At 32.8% G+C, this 22,843-nt stretch overlaps 1 protein-coding gene across 1 annotated transcript; it reads right to left on the reverse strand.

The window, feature by feature from the left end:
* Positions 1 to 326: 326 nt before the first annotated feature.
* On the reverse strand, positions 327 to 818 carry LOC115885125. The gene has a single exon (XM_030903914.1). It carries the CDS (start codon positions 816 to 818, stop codon positions 327 to 329), a length of 492 nt encoding a protein of 163 aa, XP_030759774.1.
* Between the last annotated feature and the right edge of the window lie 22,025 nt (positions 819 to 22,843).

Here is a 22,843-nt window from a genome sequence, read left to right on the forward strand (position 1 = left end):
CCATAGAAACAAAAAAGAAATATCTAACATTTTTTGTCGAATAAATTCTCTACAGCGAGAAAAAATGAAAATTTTATAGTTAAAGAATCACAATAGTACTATAGTCCTTTGCAGGTACCTATACGCAGGCAAATATATATATGTATATGTAAAAAAATATTAATTTCGATTAGTTATTAGTAATCATACATTGTAATCGCAAAAAAGAGAGTAAAAATATTCCAAGGTATTAAATATATTCACATTAAATAAATTATAAAAATAGACACCAGTGCTGGTAGAGAAAAAAAAAGGATATGTATTTCGCAAAAAAGCCAACATGGATTTTAAACATTGTCTGCCTCTTTAAACGCTTGTACGCTGTTGCCATCATTAACCAAAATTCTTCCATATGTCGACCATGCGTTTCTCATGCCATATTTCCTTCTTGCTGCCAGCAATACTTGATGTTGCTTTGCTGTCAGGTCCTCGTTAATGTAAATGCCTGTCCCCTTAAGATTTCTTCTGTTATTAAAAACTTCATTGCGTTTTAAGACTGATGTGAATGAAACTATTGTTACTCTTGATTTCCCAATTTCCATTTTACCCATTCTATAAACATTGTTAATTTCTTGCAAACAACATTTCACCCTTACAGCATCATTGAGTAGAGTAAGCATTTTAGACACTAAGTTTTCGTCTGAGCCATCTTCCAAACCAACAACTCTTAAAGAATTTTGTCTGATTTTATATTCGAGGTTATCCATTCTTCCTTCCATCTTTATTATAGACTGTCTATTGGACTGGGTCATACTTTCTATTGTATTAAGTTTCTCCATAATACTCCCAACACTGTTTTCTATTTTTTCAAATCTGTTACTTAAGTTTTCCAACTGATTCTCAATTCTTTGATTCAATTTTGGGACGAGCTTAGTTATTATCGTCTCTAGTTGGTTATCATCATGGGGATTGGACACTGACGACTTCTAGTTCCTTTACTCATGTTAAATCCAAATGAAGATCTGGCAACCTCGGAATCTCGAAAATATTAACGAAGCAAATATTCAACTAATATAATCAAACCAGGTATTCAACTTTTTTTCTCCCTTAAGTCTGTCAACTTTACCTTCTATTTCTATTCAACTTTCAGGGAACAAACATCAAAACAACCGTTAAAATGCCAACCAAACCGTGAGCTCGCACAAATCGCTGTTTATCTAGCCATAGCCAAGCCTATACTAATAATAATCTAATGGTAATTAAAGGAAATCGACCCTCCAATCGGTAATATAAGAAAATGTTTATTAACATTAGCGTGTACCCGCGACTTCGTTCGCGTCGAATTAATCATTTGTAATGGTGATGATAAAGCAAAGGAAGAATTTCCATTAACATACAAACTGGATAAAATTTTCTCACATATATGTCAGCATGACAAAAAACAATATGGCGATATTATTATATAATTTGGTAATAGTTGAGGGGTATTTTGATACTCCGTTTGCCAAAAATAAGATTTTTACGTCAAGCAGTTTAAGCAGAATCGTGGTTAATCAGTTACCCCACTTTTTGGAACACCCTGTATGATTTTTTTTTAAAAATTTCAAAATATGTAAAAAAAAAACAAAATAAATTATGCGTGTCCAAGCGTTTTCCCGAAAGACTAACCGTTTTTTAAATAACTAATATTGTAATATTTGAGGGGCGTTTTCACCCTTTTGGAATTTGAGATTCGAGAAACCCTCCTTATCGAACCTCTACACCCCACAGTCGATCCGTTTGCCAAAAATCAGATTTAAACGTCAAGCAGTTTAAGCAGAATCGTGATTACTCAGTGGTCATATTTTATGAAACACCCTGTATAAATTTTTAAAAAATCTTAAAATATGTCAAACAACAAAATAAAATATACGTGTTTAAGGGTTTTTTCCGAAAAACTCACCGGTTTTTAAATAAAAAATATTCTAATATTTGAGGAGTGGTTTCACCACCTTAGAATTCGAGTTTCGAAAAATCCCTTCTTATCGAACCTTTACACCCTAAAGTCAATCCGTTTTCCAAGAATCAGCTTTTTACGTCGAGCGCTTTAAGCAGGATCGTGATTAATCAATGACCAGATGTTTCGAAACACCCTGTATACATTTTTAAAAAATCTTAAAATATAAAAAAAAACAAGATAAAATATACGTGTTTAAGCGTTTTTTTCGGAAACTTGGCCGTTTTTTAAATAACAAATAATGTAATATTTGAGGGGTGGTTTCACCCCCTTGGAACTGGAATTTCGAAAAATCCCTTCTAATCGAACCTCTACACTCTAGAATCAACCTGTATGCCAAAATTGAGCTTCTTCCGTTGGGTGGTTTGATCAGTATTGTGAGAGATTAATCAGTGAGTCAGTCACTTAAGGATTTTATATAAATATTAGTATAGATTAAAAAATAGGTTCTTAAATTAAATTTTGGCTCTCTGACTGTGATTATTTTGATATAAATCATTTTGTGAGTTCCACCTGGCAGATCATCATGCTTTAAATAAAAAATATAGACTTATTAACTCATAAAAACGACTAAAATTACATTATATTGATTTAAGTCTTTACTTTTTGAGTTGACTTGAAGAAAATGATTTAAGTCAGAGACTTAAGATTTAAATCATTTAAACTTTATATTGAAATTGACTTACGAGTCTATTACGCTGTACTGTTCTGGTCGCTCTCAAGGGTCAGGTAAAGCGGGAGTGTGGCCGAAGGGAATATATACACACCGGAAAAGTCTAGGGATATTACAATTTTATCCAGCCATCGTCAGTAATTTTATTATTTGCATTTCTGATATAATAAAATTAAAATAAACAAATAGTTTACAGAACGTATTGGAAATAAAAACGCGAAATTTACCGAATTTTTCAAATTTACCTTGATTTTTATTGAACTCAAAAAAATACACACGTTTTTTTTTATTCTAAACTGAGAATTAAAAAAAAAAGATAAAACCATTTTTACTTAATAAAGGGTATGGCCTCCTCTACTATTCATTACAGCCCTACATCGTCTCTCCATGCTCCTGATCAGGTTGTCGATCTCTCCTTGAGATACAGCCTGCCACGCTGCATTCACGGTCCGAACCAGATCCCTACGAGTTTCACGAGGGATACCCATTCTCAAAATTCTTCTTTGGACCGCGTCCCATACGTGCTCGATGGGGTTGAGGTCAGGAGATTGTGCCGGCCAGGGTAAGATGTTTAATTGATGAGCATTGATAAACTCACTTACCACTCTGGCTGTATGAGGCCGTGCATTGTCATGCATGAGAATGAAGTTTCTCCCAAAATCATTGGCATATACACGACAGGCTCAAGAATTAAATCACGATATGTGATTCCTGTTAGAAACCTTTCAAGAAAAACGAGATCGGGTTTCCCGGCCTAACTGAACTCCTCCCCAGACCATAACTGTTCCACCTTGATAAGGGTGCACTTCCTGAACATGATCCAACCGAATAAGATTTCCCGGTTCTCTCCATACCCTAAGCCTTCTCGAATCCGGATGAATTCCAAAGCGTAACTCATCCGTGAAGAGAACATTGGCCCATTGTTCATTCGACCACTGAACATGATCTTGAGCCCACAAATATCGTACCTCTCGATTTCCTCTCGTTAAGGGTCGAGCTCTCCAGGGGCGTCTGCTTCTTAAGTTGACCTCTCTTAATCTATTGCGAACAGTGTCAGGACTAACGGTTACATTATGTGTTTCCTGGAGAATTAAACTAAGCTCTGGTGCTGTAAGAGTCGGTCGGCGTCGAGCATTTAATTGTAAAAAATGATCTTGCTGAGGGGTAGTAATGCGATGTCGCCCTGTGTGCCTTTCAGCAACATCACCACTTTCACGGTAGCGTGCACTTAATCGCGATATTACACTTTGCGTTGTATTTAATGCTCTAGCTACGTCGATGTGGCGCATTCCAGCTTCGAGCATACCCATGGCCCTTAGAATTTCGTCTCTGTTAAGATGTTAAAATGCCTACGCTCCATAATGTCGTTTAATACTAAACAGAGTTATTTGAATGAATTCTGGCCAGTTATCATAAAAACATAGCCAGTACAGGTTAAATTCGAACAATTTATGCTAGGTGCTTTTTATACATTTGACAAAAAAAATGCACAAACACTTCTGCAAATATCCCAAATGTAGAAATAACTAGTGTGACTACTTCGTTTCAATCGAAGTAGAAAGAATCGGCCTACAAATATGTGGTTGTTTATTCAAAACATTTATTTTTAACTTTAATAAAATGATATCCCTAGATTTTTCCGCGGTGTGTATATTATATTTCAGAAATCTGCCTAAGGGTTAGCCCGATCCTGTCGTGCTAAGCCATACCCAAAATTCCAAACACACGTGCTTTGATTAAGGTTGGATTAAGGTTTGTAGAGCTTCAGCATTTGCCATAAAATAGTGAGCAATTTCTTACAAAACCATATAAATTATACATCACTGTAATCACAAAACTTCAATCTATGTCCGTATTGTAACGGAATTTTAAATTATGTGTTTATTTTCGAGAAAATTTAGTCCAAACATAACGAATGTTTTGTTGACGTTTGATCATCAAAATCTTAAAAATATATTTGTCTAAAAATATGGTACAATACGGATATAGTATAATCCTTTATCTTTAATTTCCTTCTTCATTTGTGTAAAAATACCTAGCCAGTTTTACATAAAACGTTAAATACCGAACCCTTATTTTGCTACTTTTTTCGGACTAGTGAAATGGACTCTTAAGGATTAAGATTTAAGTCTTTTTGAAACTGACTTGTTGCGGCTCTACGGTCAGTGATACATCTGACCGAAACGTTGTGTAAGAAAAACAGATATATTAACAGGGGTGGTCATATGGGAAAACGGGAAAATTCCCGGTGGGCCGGTGGAAAGATGGGCCGGTGTGGGCCGGTCCCGATCAGAACTTCAAAAAATTGGATTAGCAAAAATTAAATGGTTAATATTCTAACTAAAGTGACGTAAGATCCTTAGTGATCCATAACTAACTAATCAATTTGCATCAGTATAATCGTCAGTTGCTTTTAAACATAAACAGTAATAACTAATAAAAATAACTATTGTAAAATGTCTTTCTCTGGGACACTTATAATTTTAATAACCATCTGTTTTTTTGCAAAAAAACCCTCATAGTGTTCCTGGGGTCGAAATATACCACCCCTGAAAATATTTGCACTTATTTAAGACTCACCCTGTATAGTTTTACCCACTATTCATTTATTAATAACTAATAAATATGACTGAATGGCAGCAAAAAAAAAGGATGAATAGCATTAGGTAAATTTAAATAGTCTCGATCTAAATGTTTACTAAGAATACAGTAGCGTAAATTGACAACTGGGAGCCTCGGTGCAATATTTTTCGAGCTCCCCTTTGTTAAAAAGTAGACGAATTTGACGCGAACTCTGCGGTTGACGGAGAAAACATATCTATGCTTGGCTTGAATTGGGGACGGACTAAAAGCCAAGTCTGAGAACTAAAAGCCAAGTCTAAATTGTTGTTTAAAATGTTGCTAAAATGAATTTGCTAAAATTTGCTAAAAATTACTGAGACAGCAGAGAAGAGTTAAATAAGGTTTAACCTAAATTATATAATAAAATATTAATATGTCTCGAAAATCCAAATATTCTTGTTATGGACTGTAACATATCACTACATCAGAACACATTTATATCCACTGTCTAGGTTTTTTTCGTTTGAGTCATGGCATTATCATACAAGATACCAAATGTAGAAAAGTATAGAGGAAAAGTTTTGTGATAAGAACTATACAGGGTGTCCCAGAAATGAGTGCAGATATTTAAAGGGGTGGTAGATCTGGTCAAAATAAACATATTTTCTCTTTACCATTTTTAAAATAAATTAAAAATAACCGAGTTATTTAACTTTGAAAATTTAAAAAAATAATCGCAATATTTTGAGAACCGCCGGCAGATATCGCCAACTAGATCCAATTACCCGGATCAAGCCCGGATTTCAGTTAATTCGACGCACTGTGTTGCCATAGGGACAAGAAAGTATATGTTAAAAGTAAGTCATAAAATCACAACACCTGAGGAGTTTCCAGAGATGCATTACATTTTTAAGATTGTGATATATTACATAAAATAAATTATATATATAATAATAAATATATTACATAAAATAAATTAAAAGTTAAATGTTTAATAATGTGTTAAAAAATGTGTTAAAAAAGTCAAATAAAAAACTTACCCAACATTAAAAAAGATACTTATGACAGATCGATGTAACAACTCTGACAGTTCTCTTTTTCTGTAAATTATAATAACTACCAAAATAACAGTCCCCATTTTTAACACACTATTTTCATATAGGCCTCATCACAATTTGAATCACTGATTTACAAAACACCTTGAAAAGCACACATTACTTTGAATACTTTTCTGAATGAATAAATGTTGAGAATTATTGTCTCTTACCGCCACTTTCCGAACTACTTTCAATCTAAGAAAATACATGTTTCACTCAACAATTTTAAATACGTATTTTGTTTTTTCGTTATTTTTTCTATGTATTTCAACAATTCCATCGGCAGCACAATCGTCGCATCGGCCGTCGGCCAAGAGAGGGGCGCATCACTGGCAGGGTTCGGAAAACTACATGTTACTTTTAAAAACTACATAAACTACATTACATGTAGTTAATGTAGTTTATGTAGAGGGTGTAGTTTATGTAACTTATCAATAATAACTTTCAAATATCTGGTTTCTATCTCTATCTCTATCTCAAAGGTTTGAGGTGAGGTTTTAATAAGTTGAAGCTTTAAAAACACATAATGTATTTAAGAAAACAGAAGAAATATGGCTTTAAATATAATATTTACATCATATTATCTCTATTACACCTCATACAAAGGAAAAATTATTCATAATATCAATACATAGTTTATTAATGTAGTTTTCATGTAGTTAATGAACGGGAAAAGACGTAGTTTTTGAAGAAAAACTACACGTAGTTAATCCCTGATCACTGGTAACTGCTCCTTTGTCGCGCCGCCGTGTCGAGCTTGCGTCATGCGAGGTTGCCGTAGTTTTAACAATTTCAAATTCAAGACACTCGAAGCAATTAAATTCTTATTAAATTTTAAAAATAAAACAGAAAAACATGAAAGGAAACTAACAAAACACAAATGAATTGGTTATTGATAAGGTCACAAAAAAGAAATTTCTAAAATGTTTATCGTAATTCAGAATTCAATACATTGAAAACAGCCCGACGAATAATCAATTCATTTTTATTTTGTTTATTTCCTTTCATGTTTCTCTGTTTTATTTTTAAAATTTAATACGAATTTGAGTGCTTCGAATGTCTTCAATTTGAAATTATTGTAACTACGGCAACGTTGCTTAACATCGTCGACTGACGCAAGCCCGCCACGACGGCGCGGCGACCGGTGACTCAAAGGACCAGTTCACACGCGGCGGTTCTTGGCTGACGGATAGGCCAGAGAAGAACGACCGGTTAGGCTGTCGATGGAATTGTCGAAATACATCGAAAAAATAGCGAAAAAACAAAATACGTTGTCAATAATTGTTGAGTGAAACATGTATTTTCTTAGAAAGTAGTTCGTAAAGTGGCGATAAGAGACAATAATTCTTAACATTTATTCATTCAGAAAGGTATTCAAAGGAAAGTGCGCTTGTCAAGGTGTTTTGTAAAACAGTGGTTCAAATAAAACAGAGAAACATGAAAGAAAGCAAACAAAACAAAAATGAATCGATTATTCGTTGGGCTGTTTTCTAAATAAAAAAAAAGTTTTCATTGAAAGGGTAAGTACTAAAAATAATTAATGTGTTTTTTTTCTATAATTATTAATAATGAGCACTGATAAAAGATTAAATTTAACATTCCTAATTTTTTGAGTAGAAGTTTGTCTATGAATTTATAAATGTAGAACTATGTTCCGCCGAACTATGTAGAATGTGGATAACATAGGAGGTTGCAACACTGCAAGGTTTAGATACACCGTAGGGAAATCTCAGGTGAATAAACAAGTTGCTCTAAAAAGTTTTTTCAAATTTCCCGGAAAATGTCAAGAAAAATTTTAAATTTTCAATATTTTTTTTTCACAAAAAAACCTCATAGGCGTGTTTCTGGGGTTGAACTATACTACCAGTTAAAATATTTGCACTTATTTCTGGGACACCCTGTATAATAACCTAAAAAATGCTGCAGTTTTAATAGCGACCGCGGTTCATTTAGTTAAAAACACGTGTACACGAGGAGACTGCTGCTGTAGCAGAAAAGAGAGAATTTCTTTCTACAATGTGTAAGAAAGAAGAAAGTGTATACCCGAAAAGCTAAAAGTAATGTATTTCACAGAGGATTGGGTCAGCTGGCCTGCATGAATCAGGAAGTCTTAAAATTTCTCATAATCTTGACTCAAAATCGTAGCCTTTTCAAGATCAAATTACCGTTATCGATAATGGAAATAAAGCAATAGAACCCTGTAAAACTGAGCCACTTTGTAGTAAAAATTCAGATGTCCGACCCAATATTGGTCTTTTCGAAAATTTTGATCAAGACAATTTATTTTATTTAAACCAGCAAAAGAGCTTTTTCGCACGAGCGAATAACATCCTTACCTTTTATTAATAAATAAAATATGTTTATTCGTTATGGTCATTTTGTTTTTGTGGATTTGGGCCGGTTGCCTGTTTTTCCTGGGCCGGTTTCCACTTCCCCATCCACCCCTGTATATTAACCTCGTAAATAACTGACATACTCTAATAACTCATAAGTAACTAATTTAACAAACTTAAAAACTGAAATAGGGGAACTTAAAATATTTTTAAAAATTTGTCTAGTTATATCCTTATAGACAAAACATTGTAAATATACCAAAACGTGTACCAAAATGTTTTGAGGTTTAAATTTCTTCACTCTCGATACTCCAGGATGTTCATCTGCCACATATTACTCTTTAATTCATGCGAACTCGTCACTGAGGTGTCGAAACTTTCCGTCTACTCATCCCCAAAGACTTCTAATTCGTTTAAGACAAAGTTTCTATGTCTCACTCCAAGTTTCCAGATTAAGGTCTTCTGCCTTTCGGCCCCCGCTTCAAAACGCCACGCCGTGCGTGAAATTAGTCCTCTATTCGGAAACTTGCCGCTATGAAACAGTACACTTTTGCGCGCCCTTTCACCTGATATAATTTACTGCTTCCTCTCCTAAATGCGAGATGAATTGCTCGTATCTAATTAAGATAGTGAACGTAGCTTTTATTTTTTAACTGAACATTCAGATAAAGATCAAATTTCTTTTCTAAGTTTTAGGTCATTTAAAAATACCAGGCGACCGAAAAAAAAATTGGCGCCGGGAGGCCCGTATAGCCGCCCATACTAAAATATGTTAATAAAAAGTTGGTAGGCAGTTCTTTTAGTTTCAAAGTAAAGGAATTTTTCCAAATTTGGTCCGCGGTTATTTCCCCTAACCGCCACCTGGGGTCGCGTCCGATGGGAGTTTGGAGTTCTCCACACGGATTTTCTCAAAAACGAACTACGGAAACACGGAATATCTCAAAAACTGTGACTTTGACTGATTTTGATGTTATTACAAATTTTGTTGCAAACATTATTCCTAATCTTAAATTGAAAACCTTTTTCGCTAGCTATTGTAATTTTGGAAGTACGATTTTTTAAAATTTTTAAACCCATCCCATATCCCCTTACCAACCCCCCACCCCCACCAAAAACTAATAGCCAGATTCTTGGGTGCCACAGTATTTTTGTGCCAAATTTGGTTAAAATCGGTTTAGCGGTTTTTGAGTTATCGTGTTACAGACGGACAGACGGACAGACAGACAGACAGACAAACAGACAGACAGATAGAGAGACACCATAAAAATATTTTGTATTTAGGTCATTTGTGATCCAAATAACTCATTTTGAGTGAAATTAAAAAAACTTTTTTTCTTGCCGATCTTAGTCTACCATACCTGTTGCTATGGTCGGCTAAAAATGGCATCAAAGACGACGGGGGAAAGACAATAGATGATAATTTTGGCCAGGTAAGCGTGAGAGGTCATTTACTTGGCCCGTACTTCATTTTTTAATGCCAAATGTCCATACCAAAATAATTTTTAAAAAATGTAGTTGAAAATTCAAGAAAAGATAATTTTTTTTGAAATAGATTTGTGTTTTTCTGGTGAAGATAATTTTTTAATCTTTCTAGAGGATGTTTCAAAAAACATGTGCCATCTCTCGTGGGGAGTTTCCTTACGTAAAAATAAGATTTATGTTTCATCCCAAGAAGCATTTTTTGTTTTATAAGTGTGTTAGGAAACTTTCCAACACCATATTATACAACCTAAACGCATCTAGAATGGTTGTCGTGAGTTATTAGTAACCATTATATAACACTTATATGCCCTAAACGGTCCATTTTATAACTGTTTCTATGGTAACCCTTAACACTCAAGGTGTGCAACCAAAGTCCTGAAAACTTTCTTGTGCTTTCTATAAAACTGAAAAAGGGTGTATAATAGTTATATAGTGGTGTTGAGAAGGTTCCCAGAGACTACCTCCATAGAAATATCGCGCATGCGCGTTTTTTGAAAATATACTTGTTTCTGTTCTATTGTCTTGCTTCTGTCTGTCTTGTTTTTGTATCAGAATATACTTTAATATTTGCCTCTTTTTTTAACATAAAAAGCAGATATGATCTTATTGCACCAGGTTTTCCTACGCAGATAATCTAGACCAGAAACAAAAGAGACAAAATGACGCCATCCCTGTCATAGCCTACAAAAGAGTTTGCGTTATGCAAATGACGTTATAGAAATTACTGGCTTAATAACATCTATTGTGCCTATCCAGAGTACTAAATACATATGCGATATTAAATGTACTGTGTGAAAATCAATTTTCCCTCCAAAAAACACATGCGCCCCCAAAAGCAGAATTATTTAATAGATTTTTTTATAAACAAAAAAAAATATTGTAAAATTTTTGTAATGAAAGTCAAATTTATTAATATAAATAATAGAACATACGACTTTTTTAATACATAGAAATAATTGGCAACTGGCCAAAATATAGTTTTGTACCAGTTTTCAACGTTATCTTAGAAATACTCATTGTAACCAAAAATGAAGACATCAATAATAATGGCGTCCATTATATTTAAAGTGCTATATATTACTTTAGGGTCTATAACTCATCAACCATTATATAAATTTGGTTACTTAAGGTTGCGTAAATGAGTTTAGGCTATTTAAAACACCAATTTTAGTTTTTTATACAACTAAAGGTGATACAAATCACCATTATAAATGCCGGGGCTACTTTTAGTCACCCAGAAAACCATTATGTAACCCGTGGTGTCGACTGTAGCGACTCCCTGTGAACGAAGTTTGATATTACAGCAATTTGGCAGAAAATGTGCAGAAAACAAAACATAACCTCATAAAATTGAAATAATACTGTTTTGGTTCAATTTGATCTATATTTAAAGTGGTAGGAGTTTGCAAAAGAGTTCTAGGGTCCTTTGTTATGAATGAATTGACTATACTAACTATATACTAACTGTTATGAATGAATTGACTATAGAAATAAGCTCTTTAAGTGCAGAATATGTAATGTTGAAGCGCAATGCTCATTCTTTTATGTTAGAGAATGCCTTAACCAGGCATCTTCCTGATCCTGATCCTTTTTGGCAACTTTCTGTTTGAAATATCTCAGGTTGATCCTGATCTCTGCTTGTGGATGGTAAATTTGCATGTTGGCTTTCAATATGGGTAGATATAGTTTGAGTGAGGTTTGGATTATTCCTTTTTTTTAAATTCTGAAGAACCTTTCTTTTGAACGTAGATGTATTTTTGTGTTTTGTCCAGTTTATTTTTTTATTATTCATTATAATACCGAATTGCTTGCTTGCTAATATATTATTTGTTTTGATTATATTAAAAATTTGAAGTTATGTCATTAGGTTTGATATTCGGTAACTACAGGTTATATAAAGCATGCAAACATTTGAAAGGTGCAAAAAACGATTTGAGGGAACAATTATATAACTTGTAGTATTATTGGATACATAATGGTTCTTAATAACACCTTTAGTTATATAGCGAATATCTTGCGTACCTTTATAACACCTAATACCAGAAGTTATGTAAAATAGATGTGAACACCTTTATAAAACCTTACTATGAAACCTTTAGTAACAAGAACCTGTAGTTTTATAACGAAAGTGATAAACAACATTTCAATGTTACTATTAGTGATAAGTGACCAACGCTACACTTATATAAACCAAAACACTGTAAGATACCAATGAGACATTTATTAAACCTTTATATAACTAACCTTGAGAATATATAACCTAAAGGAACTTAAAATGTTACTTGGGATAGCAACATAGGTCCGATTCTGCTTTGTTTCATAGCAACAGGGTGTTAAAGTCTTAATATTCTTTCGATTTATTATAATTTTGTTCCAAGTACTTTTAGCGTTTCGAATGAAATCTTGAGCGTAAAAGTTAGTATAAAGGTACGCGCACATTGACCAGAGCTGCACTCGCCGCACGAATCGCACTTTTTTTTCTTGTCGCGCACACTGACCCAAGCCGCAAGCGCCGCACTCGCCGCGTTATTCGCTATTTTGTTTCTTTTTGCCCCTACTACACCCGTATTTGCCATTCGAATTTCTCATCAGTCGCTTCCGGCGTCCTGTCTACGGTGATAAGCGTGTTATAAGCGTGTTTTTTAATATTTCTCGACAAGAAATGACAACAAACAAGAAATAATTATGAGCTCCTTGCTAATAGAAGAAGAAGAAATCACGAGAAAGAATCGAAAGTTATAGGCTCACAATATTGGCAAAAAATCGCATTATTTCCATATTTATTTGAGGATGAACTAAAAAATTTTTAATATTTCAATATGAGCCATGAAAAATTTGCGAATTTTCTTAGCATATTGAATTTCTAATCTCCTCTTCGGCTACCTACGCTACATAGAGTGGAAGGATTGCGTGTGACGTCAGCAGCACTAGCCGCATTTACCGAAAATCATTCTGGCCCAACAATGCTGGCCGCATTTTCGTCGCTGCGATTCGTGCGGTTCTGGCTAGTGTGCGCACCTTCATTGAAAGTAACACAAACAATATTTTCCTTTGGTAGATGCGGCGCGTGCGGCTCTGGTCAGTGCGTACCTTAAATGCGACTTGTTTTAAACCTAAAAAAGTGTGGACATATTCACGAAGGGCGTGCATATGGGTTACCACTAGATTTTTTTTTCTAAAAAAAGCATGTACGCCACTGACTTTTTTTTCATTTGTTAGCGAAATAGTGTAAGCAGTTTAAACCCGATTATTTCCCTCATCGTGAAATGGACCAATCAGCTAATCTAATTTTTCGAATAAATTTTGTTTAGATAAGTGATTAAATCCCAAGACCAGTTTAACCGCGATTATTTTTCGGCTTCCTTTTGGGTTTTCTTTTTGTCGTTTATCACTAATTCTGAGAGATTTTGGCAACAGTTCATTTAAAAACATTGATTTACAACTCATATGTATGAGTTAATAACGATTTTAATCGGTGAGAACCCATTATTCGATATTATTTTGAACAAATAAGTGGAGAAAAATACGTCAGAATTTGATATGTTGACATGCGAAACGGTCCTCGATGCATTGTTGGGATGCAGAAGCTGCAGGTAAACAAACATTACTTACGAAGTAAGTAATGTATTAAGTATACCAATTAATGCTGTAAAAACGCGTGCTTCAGTGTGGCTACAGTTGACCAAGAATACTATAAATTTAGAATTTGTTGTTTGTAAAAAAATGTTAAATTTTATAGTTAATAAAATTCTTATAGTTATTTGCTTCATCCTAAGTCATTCAGGAAATAATCTAGCCGTATATCACTCAACCTATAAATTTAATTGATTAAACTACCTAAATAATTTTTTGCATGATTTTGCTTTTTAGAAAATAGTTTCACGCACAATAATTTTAGAACAAAAATCCTCGACCGCTTCGCGGTCTCGTTTTTTTATTAAATCAACTATTTTTCAAGCAAAATCATGCGCAAAATATATTTGAATAGTTTAATCGATTAAATTTATAGGTCTCGTGATATAATATATGATTAAAAATTGTCTCTTCATATTTTGCCCATTTCGGCCTCTTGATGAGATAAACGCAATTTTATTACTTTGCCTTGATCCAAGTCTAAAGGTGGGTATTCACTTGCAACAAAACACTCCGAACGAACCAATCGCGCCGCGCGCGCTGTAACAAGTTTGTGTAGTCAGTACGATCCGCCGCAAAAGAATTTGTTTCTTGGCCGGTGTTCAGTGGATACGGCAGTTTTGAACGTTCTTTGTGGTTGGTATGTTTTTAAACTGTACCTAGCTATGGAGTGGAACAGAGAAAAAGTGTTCAGGGTTAATTGATGAGTTTGAAAGGCGGCCTATTTTATTAAATTAATAATTAATTACACTGGGGAACAATTTGAAAAATAATTTCTGCTCAGTTCGATATTTAAGCTGTTTTATAAATAAATTGACATGCTAATTCCAAAACTGTATTTAGTTTTTTCCTATCACGTCAAGTTTTTTCCCTACAGGTGTTGTGCATGCGACTACCCTTCGCAGGATTGAATGCGAATCACCTTGACCTTAAAATGGTCTGTTTCCTACTTGGCCAGCAACGCGGATATACCAAGTATCCCTGTTTTTTTTGTGCATGCGGGACAGCAGAGCTCGTGAGAAGCATTGGGTGCAATCGAACTGGCCGCCAAGATCTGACCTAAGATCTGGTGATCCAAACATTTTAAATCGGCCACTTGTTGACAGAAAAAACATTATATTTCCGCCTTTGCATATAAAACAAGGTCTCATGAAGCAATTTGTGAAAGCTTTGTCAATTGAAGGAGATTGCTTTAAGTATATCATTTCGGCATTCCCTAGCCTGTCATATGAAAAGATAAAGGCTGGTGTGTTTGATGGTCCACAAATTAGGAAACTCATTAAAGATGAACATTTCACTGAAACAATGACCGAACTTGAAAGGAATGCTTGGTTGGCTTTCAAAAGTATTGTTAAAGACTTTCTAGGATATACACGGGCCCCGAATTATATCGAAATTGTTGAACAACCCTTGGAGAGCTTTAAGAAGCTTGGTTGCAACCTCGGTTGCAACATGAGCATCAAAGTGCATTTTTTACATAGCCATCTTGCTAACTTCCCAGAAAATCTTGGTGCTGTTAGTGATGAGCAAGGCGAGCGATTTCACCAAGATCTGAATGTTATGGAAGCGCGATATCAAGGCAGATGGGATGTCAGTATGATGGCTGACTACTGTTAGTTGAAATTGAAACTCCTGGAAAAGCTATAAGAGGAAATGTTTACCATAATATCCTTTTTTATTATTTTTTGTATAAAGACAATTTAACTTTTAATATATTAACCTCTGTATGAATAAAATATTCTAATCTATTTGGTCAGATCTTACCTTATTTCCCTTTGTATGTGCACTTTTAAGGTAAAAGGAGGGGTATGCTGTAGCTTAAAAACTTGACGTAATAGAGAAAAACTGTGAATATTTTTGAACTCAGAGACCAAAAATTAGTCAAAAACAGGTCACAGATCCAAGTCAACAAAATTGCTGTTCCCCAGTGTAATTAAATTAATTAAATTTTTCTTATGCATATAATCTAGGTCACTAAGTAAGGCCATATTATATTGACGGCGCAAAAAAAGACGTCTTGGTCACATTTTTCGTCCTTTCCTTTTTTTCTCTTTTTTGTTACTCGGTAATGCCTCTATAATTAAAAAAGCACCAGCGGTTATGGTAATATCAGATGCATCCTTATCGACAAGCGAACACCGCAAACAGGCAAAACGGATCATCCGCGCAAAATGTTTTGTTGCAGGTCGTTCAAAGCGCTCCCGGAAAATGTTTTGTTGCAGATTGTTTGGAGTGCGCGGCGCGTTTGGTTTGTTCGGAGTGTTTTGTTGCAAGTGAATACGCACCTTAATAGCAACCTTTAAAAAATTTACTATCATTAACTTCTGAAATTCTTAAATAAGTACTTTTTGATACCTCATCAAAAAATATTCAAAAGTTTCTATAAACATGGGTATGGAAATGAGTAGTTTTAAAATTACAGGATTAAACTTTTTAAAATTAGGTCTGTTGTAATTATCTTAAATTCCATTATTTCTTTTTATTTGAATTTGCTCTAGTTTGGATGAATAGTAATAATGTCAAGAGCAAGAATTTAAGATTTATCATTAAAATAAATCACCCAATATATTAAATAGAATATATTTTTATAAACATATCATTTACACAATGACACTTAAACTAGAACAAGTTGACGTCAGACTAAGATCTGAAGGTGAACTTTGTTTAATTATTTGTAAATATCAATATGTAGAATTATTAAAAGGTAAATGAGAAGAGAGTCTCGGGCTCTCGGGGAGAATGAATCAAGAAGCCACGCTGTTCAGTTGAGTTGAGTTCTCCAAGTATCATAATGACAGTAAAGTAAGTTCATAATTTTTTATATATTTTCTCTAAGTATATTTTATTGGCCAAAAGACATTCTGCTTGACATTTCTCCTAAATAAACTCATGCATTTAATTCTATAATAAATTTATATTTTGTATATGATGTTTTAATTATCTTCGATACCTAAAACGTCCCTAGCCGCAACCCTCTAAACCAGGGTCGCGACAATAATATTTAATAATAAATTAGATAAAATAAATAATTTACTAATTTTATTTTTATTTTAATTTTATTAATTTGTGATTAACATATACAACGAGTATAACAAAATACAACTTTTAATTGACATTAAATGGCCTATACAATATTGATTTTTTTTTCGAAAAATTATCCAGTGATATCCCATATGCATGTCCCTGATGAATCTATCGGCATTTTTTTAGCATTAAGATATGTAGCACTTATAGTAACTTTTCCCCTCAAAATTTAATTCGAATCATTAAAAGCACTTTGAAAATATTTATAATAAATAAAAATTGTATAATATACTATTCAACTGGTTGGACAATATCATGTTTATTTTGTCGCACATTTAACAAGCTTTAACTTTTTTAATTTTTAAAATAGTTGCAAGAAATAAATTGTAGCTTAATCTTTGTGAATATTCTATTTCCAGAAATAAAAAATTGGCGCCGGGAGGCACGTATAGCCGCCCATACTAAAATATGTATAATAAAAAGTTGGTAGGCAGTTCTTTTAGTTTCAATTATCTCAAAAACTACGACTTTGATTTTGATGTTATTACAAATTTTATGATTATTGTTAGTTCCCAGTAATAATAGTACGCAGAAAGAAAAAAATCGTGGGTGTTTGGGAAGGCTCGAAAGGAAACAATGTTTTTGCGACGTTTCGCGACTTTATTGTCGCTTCTTCAGGCACCAAAAAATATTATGGGCCAGTCAATCTGGAGGTTGAGGTGGAAAAAATTAGTAACCAACCGATCTCAACGGGAATGTGTTGATAATGATCTCCTATTGAACCCCTCAAAAGTCCCATTCGGTCCCAGTGGGGGATGTTTGAAAAAAACCGCAGCCATCTTGGATTTTTTGTTTTTTTTTCAAATATCTCCGTTTGCATAACTTTTATCGAAAAAACTAAACATATGCTTTTTGTAGAGAATTAAATTTAGAATATTTTCAGCCAGGATTAAATTATCTTTTAAAGCCCAAGCTATATCAAACAAATTAATCATCTAAGATACACTCTATATAATCGGATTACATCAAGACAAGCCCTAAAGACTACCTTTAATTTAACTAATTTGCCTTCAACTGAGAAATCTGCAAAACTTCATTTACTTAGGACATACTTTCCGGTAACTGTAAAGATATATCTATTATAGAAAATGTTATAAGTTGTACTCTTTAGATTCAAGAATTGATTGGTAACATGTTAGATCCTTTACAATATGGATGGAAGAAAGATCAAAAAGGCAATCTGACACCTATTTAATGAACAGAAGATGTGGCGCCTCCTAACTAAAAGTATTTTTTTGCAATTTCAAAGAGAGCCAGTGTTCTAAAAATTGCTGTTGTAGAAAACTGGGTCTTAAATGTTCTTCAAAGTGTGGTCAGTGCTACGGAATCAATTGCACAAACTTTTGTATTTTAGTTGAGGACGAAAATGACGCTCAGGATGATGTCATAGCAGATTTTATTTAATAACTTTAATTTAATAATAATTTTTTTAACAATAATTTTATTTAATAAAAAATATTTAAACGTTATTTTTAATAATTGTTTTAATGCTTAAAAAACTAAAGATATGTTTTTTGTAGAAAAAATTAAATTTAGAATATTTTACCTTCAATCATTTCTTTTTGTAAAATAAATAGTAATAGAGATAGAGCACTTTTTACTATACGTTTTATACATTTTCCAGTTTTTTTTAAACCAATCAGCTATGATTTTTGCGTTAACAGTATAGTATTAATATAGATAAGCCAAGTAAGCATTAAAACAATTATTAAAAATAACGTTTAAATATTTTTTATTAAATAAAATTATTGTTAAAAAAATTATTATTAAATTAAAGTTATTAAATAAAATCGGCTATGACATCATCCTGAGCGTCATTTTCGTCCTCAACTAAAATACAAAAGTTTGTGCAACTGATTCCGTAGCACTGACCACACTTTGAAGAACATTTAAGACCCAGTTTTCTACAACAGCAATTTTTAGAACACTGACTCTCTTTGAAATTGCAAAAAAATACTTTTAGTAAGTCAGGAGGCGCCACATCTTCTCTTGATTAAATAGGTGTCAGATTGCCTTTTTGATGTTACTTCCATCCATATTGTGAAGGATCTAACTTGTTACCAATCAATTCTTGAATCTAAAAAGTGCAACTTATAACATTTTCTATAATAGATATATATTTACAGTTACCTGAAAGTATGTCCTAAGTAAATGAAGTTTTGCGGAGTTCTCAGTTGGAGGGAAATTAGCTAAATTAAAGGTAGTCTTAAGGGCTTGTCTTGATGTAATTCGATTATATAGAGTGTATCTTAGATGATTAGTATGTTTGATATAGCTTGGGCTTTAAAAGATAATTTAATCCTGGCTGAAAATATTTTAAATTTAATTCTCTACAAAAAGCATATCTTTAATTTTTTCGATAAAAGTTATGCAAACGGAGATATTTGAAAAAAACGAAAAAATCCAAGATGGCTGCGGTTTTTTTCAAACTTCCCCCACTGGGACCGAATGGGACTTTTGAGGGGTTAAATAGGAGATCATTATCTACACAATCCCGTTGAGATTGGTTGGTTACTAATTTTTTCCACCTTTATAATACTCGGCTACGTTTACTGGCCTATTAATCCATTTACGTGGATTAATATGTTTTGGTACCTACCACACCTGTTGGTATGGTCGGCTAAAAAAGTTATACATAGTTATAGTGGGACAAAACAAAACTGTAACACGGTACATAAAGAAATCCTAAACCAAAAATATGCATTTCCGTAAAATGATATTTTCTCTTAGACTGCACGTAAAAGTAAAGAAAAACAAGAAATAAAAAGTGAAAAAATATCTCAGCGGCTTTAGAAACAATCTCACTTGGAAAATTAAAACATATTTTTCAGAATGCTTTGTTTTGGTTGTAAAAAGTCTTTTTAAAATTGCCGTCGTAAGGACCTCATTTATTTTTATTAAATGTCAAATCTCTTAAGCTGTGATATAAAACAACCTTCTTCATGCTTATTTATTTAAATTACGCAAGGAAATTTTTGTATTACGTTTCATCTCATCTGTTTAAATAGCACATACACACATGGTCTAAATTATTTATATTATATTATATATCGTTTAAAAAAATACGGAAAGGAATTTAAACTATCTTTTTTATACATAGCTTTGATAATCTATAATAAACATTTTTTTGTTAAAATGGATATGGTAAACAATGTTTATCGTTGAGATCTAAATATTATTACAAATCTAATTTTTATTGTTGTCGATCCAATAATATATAATATGTTTTTTTTTTAAATTGGATTAGGATCAAAAGAAATCAACAGAAGTCCTTTGTTTTGTCGACGTTTCGCAAAATTTATTTGCATCTTCAGGACACTACAAAGTTAAGAGAGCAAAATACAATCAAAAAAAATTTTTTTCAAAATTTAACAAACAACTTAAAACACATATCAGTGGAATTCCACACATATACAATTGGTAAAACTACCCTAATGTTAACAATTAAATAAAATATATGTATATGTTACTCACATTTAAATCTGGACTTTCTTAGTCATATCCATTAATACACGGATGGTATAGAGAGGAGCGGTATATATATATCCTTTTTTTTTCATTTAAAACACATAACACACTCACATTTAAAAGAAACATAACATAGATATTAGGTAGAGAAATATCACGAAAATCTTTTCTTTTCACAGACAGGCAGTGCAGATATACCTATGTTGACCGTATACAGAGAGCAACTAATTCTAGTTGATAAAATTATGAGTAATTAATATTATTAATAACCTGAAAATCAGAGCTGCATCACTATCATCAATTAATTTTCATAATAAAAATTTAAAATATATCGAAAGCATGTTGATTAAAAATAATTATCCGATATCTATGATTAAAAAAATTCTTAACAAGAAAACCTCTGTAAAATCTACTAACCAAAATGATAGAGAAGTTTATTGTAAAATACCCTATATCGACTGTCTGTCAGAACAAATCGTCCTCTTGCTGCCAAAAGTCACTAACTAGCATTTTTCCGAACGACCAAATTCAATCACTAACTATGTTTTGAAGCGGAGAATTGATTGCAAAAGTCATTAATTACGATTTCTGGCTATTTATGTTTTATTTTAATACCGAATAGTTACTAACCATAACATCTTTATGCAATACAATTCATTTTTAGACGCATTTTTCTCGGAAGTAATAAAAATGTAAGTTAGTGACTTTTGGCAACAATGGGACGCAATTAAAACACATTTAAGGGTCATATTACAAAAAACAGGAAAAAATAAAAATTGCAACAAGTAGTCATAACACTATAAAGAGACGGTTCTTTTCAAAAACAAAATCAAAGAATAAAAAAGAACTGAAATCCGGCATAATACATAACATTCCTTGTACTCAATGTCCTAAAAGCTATGTTTGGCACACCGGTAGATATTTAAAACAAAGATTAAACGAACATAAGAATGACCAAAAAAACTTTCATTTGAAATTTAATCCTACCGCATTAGTAGAACACAAAATAGAGACAGGCCGTAACTTCGATTTTGACAATACCACTATTTTACAAACGCAATCTAATTATAAGAAAAGATTATTTGCAGAGATGATAGAAATCCAAAAAAACAAAAATTGCGTTAATGAAAGAACAGACGTAGAAAACCTGAGTAGAGCATATTTTAATATTCTTTCAAAAATTAAATAATATAACTTCAAAAGAATGGTTTAAATCCAAATAATATTTTTATGTTTATGTTTCTTTTTTCGACTATTCTTTATCTCCAGGTAAAAATTATATTAGTATTTTATCAACTAGAATTAGTTGCTCTCTGTATACGATCAACATAGGTATTGTAGCATTTTTTATTTCCTTTAATAAAATTGAATTTAAAAATCTATTTTTATTTAAATTTCTTAGTATTGGCGCCATCTATTTGCTAGATGCCAAAGATACCAAACTCTATTTGTTACAGCTCACTTGTCTCGATATTTAGTTTTTATTAGCGCATCTATTCGGTAGATGTCAAACTTCATTTATTACAGTTCACTTGTCTTGTTTATTAGCGCCATCTATTCGCTATATGCCAAACTTCCTTAATTGCATTTCACTTGTCCAAATCTCACTTCGCTGTGGATTGCGATTTTCTGTTCTAATGATTTCGATCATATGATGTCACTTTTTTCTTTTTTTCTGGGAATTTGGATCTGAAGAAGACGCGTGTTTCAGTGTCCGACAAATTTTCCACGTGAAAAGCACTCTGAATCCACTTTTCGATTTCCATTGCATGGGTATCCGATTTGGAAATTTGAAAACCTTGTAAAGTATGCAATCCAGAGTATAGATCGTATTTGTTTGGTTTCTTCTTGGAATGATCACCTTATTTCCGTTTTTTATTTCGTTTATTTGAGTATTTAATTACTGGTTTGGATCGGCATATGGTTTGAATATATTTATGTAAAGCTGATTTTCAGACCAGTAACTACCACATGGTACTCAGTAACTACCACATGGTACTCAGTAACTACCACATGGTACTCAGTAACTACCACATGGTACTCAGTAATTACCACATGGTATGCAGTAATAATGCAGTAATTATTGTATGTTTCACCCACTTTCATTTTGTATGGACTTATGCATGACCTTAAGACAGTGTTCCTTACATTACAATCGTTCTTTTGGCTGATATCGAAGACTTCTCCTGCCATAGTCATCTGCATCCACTTCTGTTAGTCTGGAGAATACCTAACTACCTGTTTACATCATAAGAAACTATATACAGATAAGTCTCTCTTAAGTTTGATACACACAAGGTACGCTTTTATTTTATAATTTTGAGACAACAGATTTAATAACCTGGTAAATTATCACTATTTATCCCACATATTGTAGTCAAAATTATTTTTTTATTTAACGTTATAAGTTATAATTTGATTCGTACAGTACACTCTTACTTAGCTATGATATTTTATATGAAAATTATTAACACGTATTCATTTTAAAGGTTTTTGTACACGACATGTTTCGAAACATCATCGTATTGAGACATAC

This window comes from Sitophilus oryzae, unplaced genomic scaffold, assembly GCF_002938485.1.
Source record: "Sitophilus oryzae breed Bouriz unplaced genomic scaffold, Soryzae_2.0 scaffold_374_pilon_pilon, whole genome shotgun sequence".
NCBI lineage: Eukaryota > Metazoa > Arthropoda > Insecta > Coleoptera > Curculionidae > Sitophilus > Sitophilus oryzae.